Genomic DNA, 7,058 nt, shown 5'->3' with positions numbered 1-7,058 from the left:
ACATCCCAGCCTGCCCCATGGCCATGTACGCACAGGCCAGCTGGGCACCGGTGTCCCAGGACATCCAGCTGCCCCATGGCCCAGCTGGGCACAGGTGTCCTGGCACTCTATGCAGCTGGCTATAGGGCACTCCTAGTTCATGCTCTAAAGAAGCAGAGACGTTTAAGTCCCTCTGTTTTTTCAGGCCCTGGTCTGCCGTGCTGAGGGTCAGAGGTGTGTTTATTATCTGACTTCTAGGTTCTTTCCATTTCCTGTTAACACCGAGTAATTCATTTTCCGTTATTTTCTTCCAAATTGTCACCTTTGGTATTGTTTAGAATCTGAAGACTCAATCGATCAGTCTTCCTTGTTGTCCTGCAGGCAGCCCTCTGTTCACCCCAGTCACTTCCCTGAGGAACGGTCAGCAGGACTAACGCCCCCTTCGCAGAGAACGGACTGGCTCTCCAAGCAGCCGCAAGAGCTTTCTCTGCAGCAGCCTCAGCCAGCAAAGGGGACACATCTGACCGATTGCTGCAGAACACACACTATCGAATCCCCAGACAGCAGCACGCAGCTTTCCCCCAGAGTGACTTATGTGCAAAAAATACAACATGCAAAAAAGGTGCCAGCGGAGAGGGTATTTCTAAGTGATTTATTCCATTTAGGGTCTGGGACTGAATCTTAAACGGCTACCAAATGGGACTGTTGGGCAAACGGCTCATACTGCAACGCCAATCCGCCAGCTGTGTGACAAAGGCAAACAGTGTGCACGCAGCAACGCCAGGCAGGATAGAAGGGTCCCCTTGGCGTCCCCTTTCTAGCAGGCCCATCTGGGACCTGCCTACCCTCTGCCGCTGTCAGACCCCAAGCCCGGACTCCTGCTGCAGTACACAACGTTGCTGCATGCTGCTGACCTTGTCACACCCTCTGCCACCCAAGACGGTCTCCCCAGGAAACTACACTGCAGCACAGGGCCCTCCTGGCCAACCTACTGAAGACCAGTCATGATCTTCCCCAAGGAGCCCCCAAGCAAACAGGCACAGACAGTGACCTCTGCCCAAAGGATCGGTGCCGGGTCTGATAGTAAGTGCACTAGAGGTCTCAGTCTGGGTGCTACCGGGGCCATGTTGTTTGGGTGTTGGGAGCTTTTAGCTTTTTGAGCTTAAAAACAAGGAGGCCCGGAGCCGTGGCCAAGTCCGATCCCCTCCCTGGTCTGTGAACACGTTACTGATCAACACTTGAAAACCTTGCAGCAGACGTTCACTGTTCGGCTCAGCGAGATGCCCAGCATGTCCCAGGCTTGGCTTGATGCTGGGCAGGGATCACGGAGCTTTGCCCGCAGCTCCAGGGTAGCTCCCAAAGCCTTTGAGCTCCGTGCCTTTGCTCTGTCTGCAGCAGGCCCTGCTGGCTGCTCGCACTGGCATGAGGATCCCTAGCCCCCAGCTCTGGCCCTGGCTGGGCGCTGGAGAAGGGCTCGCACCAGTCGGTAGTAACAGGATCACGGAGCGAGCGGAGGCATCCTCAGTGAGCCAGCACTGCCCATCGGGACTCAGCCAGTCTCAGCTGCCTTGGGCCCTGCGGGTGGGATGGGACTTGCTGCCCCTGGCTGGGGCGTCTCTCTGGTAACATGGCACCTCCTCGCACACACACGTGCTAACACGGTGGTCTCCCCATTACCAATCACTGCTGGGCAACCGTCTCCTGGCTGCAGGTCGATCACCAGTGCCACCCCAAAATACAGGCACACAAGCCTGTGCCCACTGTCTGCTGAGCGCTCACCCCCATGAGATCACGGGAACTCATGGAGAAACACGCTGCGGCATGGGAAACCAAACGTTCCCAGCACTGAACCACCTCCCATCGGCACGCAGGCTGTGTGACCGTCACTCTCAGATGGGCTCAGGGCACATGGCCTCTTCCCCCTCCCCAGGGCCTCCTGCAGGCCCTGCTAGAACCCCAAGGATTTCCCTCCCCACTTGGCAATTGTTGGGGGTTTGGTATTGGTGACTCAGTAGGGGGCGCTCTCCCCTTCAGTCAGTGCTGACCCCAATGCCCCAGTCTGGTGCTAGAGGGCGTTATGCTGCAGGCAGTAGGGCGGGGGCTCAGCAGGGGGCGCTCTCCCCTTCAGTCAATGCTGACCCCAATGCCCCAGCACGGTGCTAGAGGGCGCTATGTTGCAGGCAGTAGGGCGGGGGCTCAGCAGGGGGCGCTCTGTCCTCAGTCAGTGCTGACCCCAATGCCCCTGCACATACCTACGGGATTGTGCTGCCAGAGGTGCAGCTTTTGGAAGAGATGTAAAACTGAGTCATCTTCAGGATCATGTAGCCCGTTTCCTAAGACTGGGGCTACTAACCTCACTGTCTTGGCTAAATTCCAACCTGAGCAATTCAATTCTGTTCATCTGACTTCTCCCTGCAGCTTTCATGAGAGGCCATAGTCTTCTTCACTGAATTAATCACAGCAAGAGACGCTTAGACAAAGACTCAGCCTATGCCCCAGACAGCACCCAGGGCCTGTCAGCACGGGGGTGCCTGGGAAAGACACCTCTGAACTGTAAGTGCTGTCAAGGGCTCCGCATGCAAGCTGGGTCCCGAGGACAAGCAGGACCCGATGCTGAGGGTGATGCAGGCTGCTGCTAGTCACCAGACCTGATTCTGATTATCCATATAAACATCCCAGCTGCTTGAGAATCCTACTACGCTCGTGTCCTCGCTGACATCTTGTGGCAGTGAGTTCCGCAGGCTGAATGTGTGTTATGTGAAACGGTTACTTCCTTTCATCAGTTTTAAATATGTTTCCCTTCATTGAGTGCCTTTTGTCCCCTCTGGGGTCTCCGCAGGGCTCCCTCCTTTTCTCCCCTCACACCTTTTCCCTAGGGGGTCTCACCCCTTCATCCAGCCTCAGCTACCATGTCCATGCTGATGGCACACACATCTACTTTTCCATTCGTGACCTTTCTCCTTCCATGAAGTCCCATATCTTCCCCCGGAGGTCTCACCAACTGCTGACTCCTCCCTCTCCCTTGCCCCACACGTCTAGGGCAGGTCAAGAGCTTTACACTTCTTCCTCCACAATGTTTCTAAGAACTAACTCTCACCCCCACCCCGTGACAACTTGCCCCAAATGCAGGTGCTCGGATCCTCCTGGCCTGTCAACCTGACCCCATCCTTCTCTGAATGGTTTCCCCTACATCAACAAATCAACCATCAACTTCTCATCCTCACCTTCAAGGCCCTGACTAACACTGGCCCATCACCCCCGCCCCCCCCCAATGCTGGGTGTGCCCCTCACACTGTCTCCCACACAGCTGGCATGCCCGGCCATCACCCTCCCTGCACCTGCATCCCTCCCAGAAACCCTGCTCTGCGGCAACACCCCCGAGGAGTGAGTCAGAGATGTATTTATACCCAGAGACCGACCCTGCGCCCCCATGCTGTGTGCTGGCCTGGCTGAGGGGCTGCGTGATCTCCCTGCGGTGTCTCCGGCCCCGCTCTCACTACCTCTCTGCACTGGGCCACTGCCCCCTCAGGGCAGCACGTCTGAAATGCCCTTGGGGACGTGGGGGCGACCTGCCTCGGACTGTACGGTCAGGTCCTGGCACTGGGAAGTACAAAGTGCCATGAACGGTGAGCGAGAGTTAACAGGGGCGCTGACCTCACCAGCTGTAATTCTGCACACGGCTCGCCTGTCCCCGCACTGTCCTCTCCTCTCTCAGGTAAACGTGCCCAAAGCCCCATTCGCCTCGCTGGGTGCAGTGCCAGGACTTAGAACATGGGACTGGCCCTTCTGCAGGGCACCATGGAGCCGCCGACGGAGCCAGGAGGAAAAACTGACCCCGGCGTGAGGGTTCGAAGGCCATTTCCTGCCGACTCTGGAACGGCAGGTAGGTGACGCCAATGGCCCTGGAGAGCCCACGGCAATTCCATGGAGGGCTGCAGATTGGCCCCCACAGCCAGCACGACAGGGAGGCTGGGCCACAGGAATCTCAGAAAGAGGAACGCAAACCAAAGCTGTTGTGGAGGAAAGGGTGTGCCAGGCTGGTCACGCCCGGGCCTCCGGCTCAGTGCACACCCTGCAGCTGGGCCCTGGGAGCAGCCAGTGACCGCAAATATCCCAGGGAGAAGCACGAGGGGCATGTGGCCCAGTCCTGACGTTACCAGCACAAGCTCTGAGAAGAGGAGGAAGGAGACAGATGAAGGCCCCAGCCAGCCCCTCCACCGAACCCCCGCAGGATCGGTATCTAGCGCCCTTTGCACCCAGGGCGCAAACCCCGTGCAAAGAGCCACGTTCCACAGGGGAACACACCCTCCTCCATCCCCACTGGCCCCCGAGGCTGAGAACAGGCTGTTTGCCTGGGGCGGAGCTGGGCCGCCGGGCTGGTCTGACAGTCCGCAGCGCAGTTTGAGAGCGGAGAGGGATTTCACTGCTGAATCCGAATGCTCCTCCCAGCAGCAGTGGTCGTGCCCTGTGGTCGTGCCCTGAAAGCAGCCCTCAGGCTAAGCCACAGACAGCCCTACAAGCCTCACCAGGTGAAGGGGCCATTCCGACCCCCGGCAGCCCCATGTCTGCAGATAGCTTCCACTAGCTCCTACACCCAGAGGGGCCAAAGAGCCCCATGTGCGTGAGAGACGCAGCCCCGGGGAAGGCGCCGTACTCAGCTCACTGCAGGGGACAGAATCTGGGGCGCGTCCCCGAGGAGCTTAGGGGCTCCACCCCCAGGCTGGGGATCAGAGCGACAGGAAATCCAGCTCCTCCCGGCTCCCCCTGAAGACCTACACCACTCCCCCCCCAGTCCTCACAGCAACGCCAGGAGTCCCATCCCGCCTGCGCATGAGGGAACAGGAAGCGCTGCTGCTAACAGGACACGGCTTCTCCTCCCAGGGCAGACACTGTATCTGCCCACGGGCCATAAGGCGCTAAGCTTAGCAGAGAGCTGTGCTCTGTTCAGTGTTCATTCCGTGCCATCTCCTGCCCTCCCTGTCCCCTTTATCCTGGCGTCATGTTATGTGCCTCAGGTGGCGAATGGGGGGACCGAGATGCATGGACGTGATGAGGGGAGATGTCCCAGATGATCCTGGCAAGTGACCCGCATCCCATGCCGCAGGGGAAGGTGAAACCTGCCCAGGTCACTGCCAATCTGACCCGGGGGAAATTCCTTCCTGACCCCCGTATGGAGGTCAGCTAGGCCCCGAGGTGGCAGCTGAGGAGCCGGGAGCCTAGAGTGGGTGCCCTCAAGGGCCCAGGGAGGGGGAACACAGGTGCCATGGCCCTGAACCAGACCCGCTGCACACCCAGGAGCCTCCATTCGCTCCCTAGGGACAGGTGTCGCAGCTGGCTCAGAGCAGGGCAAGCACACTGCGAGGGGCCCGCAGGCTGAGCCGAACCCGCCAGGCCACACAAGCTGCTCAGCACAGCTCGTCCCCACCCGGCTGAGGGGAGCGGGACGCCATTAGGAAGCGCTCTGATTAACAACGCCGAAAGTCCTGTGGCTCCCTTTGGAGGTGAGGGAGACTCCATTACCTCCTGCCACGCCGGGCATTTTCCCAGGCCTGGGCACGGTTCTGATTTGTCTGCACATTCCCACGTGCTCGGGGCCTGACGCAGGCGCAAGGAGCTGGCTAGCACACATCGGTGCCTCAGTTTACCAATGTGTAACGTGCCTAGAGCAAACTAGCCACGGTGCTGAGGGAGAACCGAGGTGTAAAAAAACTCTCACAAAGTGCTAGCGTATTCATAGTGGGTTGTAGGCGGCCGTGTGCCACGCACTGTCACACAGCTACGCGTTGCACACCCGTTCACGGATGTTTTTATCCCTGTCACGCTCACTCACCCAAAAAGTTGAGACTTGCCTCACACGTTCCACTCTAGCTCCTTCTCTACTATCTGGTGAGCCCCAGCCATGTGCTCGGCCTTGTAACAAGCACATAATGGTGACGGGGAAGATCTAACTCTGCCACAGGCACTCATCCATAGATCTCTGGGCACTTCACAAAGGAGGTCAGGCTGATTATCCTCATTTTACAGATGGGGGGAACTGAGGCACGGACAGGTGAAGCTATTTGCCCACGGTCACCCACAGGCCGGTGTAGGGTGACCAGATGTCCTGATATTCTAGGCTTTGTTTTATAAAGGCACCTATTACCCCCCATCCTTTGTCCCGACTTTTCATACTTGCTCTCTGGTCACCCTAGGCTAGTGGCAGAACCGGGAACAGAACTGAGGTCTCCTGAGGCCCAGGACAGTGCTCTAGAGGGGCCTCACTCCTCCCCCTTTCATCCAGCTTTATCAACGGATTCCAAACTATAAAGACACGTCACCACCACCCCACACCGCCCAAACCGTAGCCTTCTCTGAGGTGCCACCTGCTACGCAGAGTAACAGCAACTCCGGGGCCTTCCTTCGGTCTCCCATGCAATTACCGACCCAGCCTAGCCTCACTGAGCTTGTACGGCCCAACCCTACAGGGCCTCTCTCTTCCTCCCGCAGTTCCTCTGCCCCTCTTCCTGGTCACGCTCCATCCTCCCAGAAGTGCAATCCCTCACCTGTGGGGAGATGTTTGTTCCCCGCATCCGCCGACGTCACTCTCCCCTGAGTTGTCGTTTCCTGTCGCAGGGTCTTAGAAACAGGGGCGCTTGCTCACGGTGGGGACGCTGGGTAAGGCGGCACAGCAGCTAAAGCCGCCTGGTACCGTCGGGGTGGCTAAAGAAGGGGCAGGGGAGCAAGGGGACAGTCGGAGCCGCTCTCGCCAGCTGCAGTCTGCTGATTTTTTGGAAGCGCCCGGGTGGGTGTGGGGCTGAGGAAGGCTGTGATGGAGGAGAGACCGGGGAGGGCGTGGCCTGACCGGGGGGGCGTGAAAGAACGAGCAAAGACACTTGTGGGAGAGGTGAACAAATGGGTGTCCGGGACTAGTATTACTGGACAGGTCCCAGGCCACGTGATAAGAGACAAAGGGGATAAGTAGAGAGGAGCAGAGATGGGCAGGGCCCACAAGGGGAGGATGAAAAGCTTGACCCTGAATCAGAGATGGATTAAGGTCTCCTGGGGCCCCCAGCACCGGAACCATGGCCCTACCCCACCCC

General features: G+C 58.6%; 1 protein-coding gene across 1 annotated transcript in view; it reads right to left on the bottom strand.

Annotated features, from left to right (window-relative positions):
• Positions 1–3,888, bottom strand: part of SLC9A5 (solute carrier family 9 member A5) — a 42,272-nt gene extending 38,384 nt beyond the window's left edge. The window contains exon 1 of the mRNA XM_029911808.1: positions 3,814–3,888. Coding sequence (XP_029767668.1) covers positions 3,814–3,838 — 25 coding nt within the window. The 5' untranslated portion in view covers positions 3,839–3,888. The remainder of the gene's footprint in view (positions 1–3,813) is intronic.
• Positions 3,889–7,058: the final 3,170 nt, after the last annotated feature.

Source organism: Terrapene carolina, unplaced genomic scaffold, assembly GCF_002925995.2.
Source record: "Terrapene carolina triunguis isolate 2854851 unplaced genomic scaffold, T_m_triunguis-2.0 Scaffold130, whole genome shotgun sequence".
NCBI lineage: Eukaryota > Metazoa > Chordata > Testudines > Emydidae > Terrapene > Terrapene triunguis.
The sequence above is the reverse complement of the archived record's forward strand: the minus strand, read 5'-3'. Positions and strand labels throughout refer to the sequence as shown.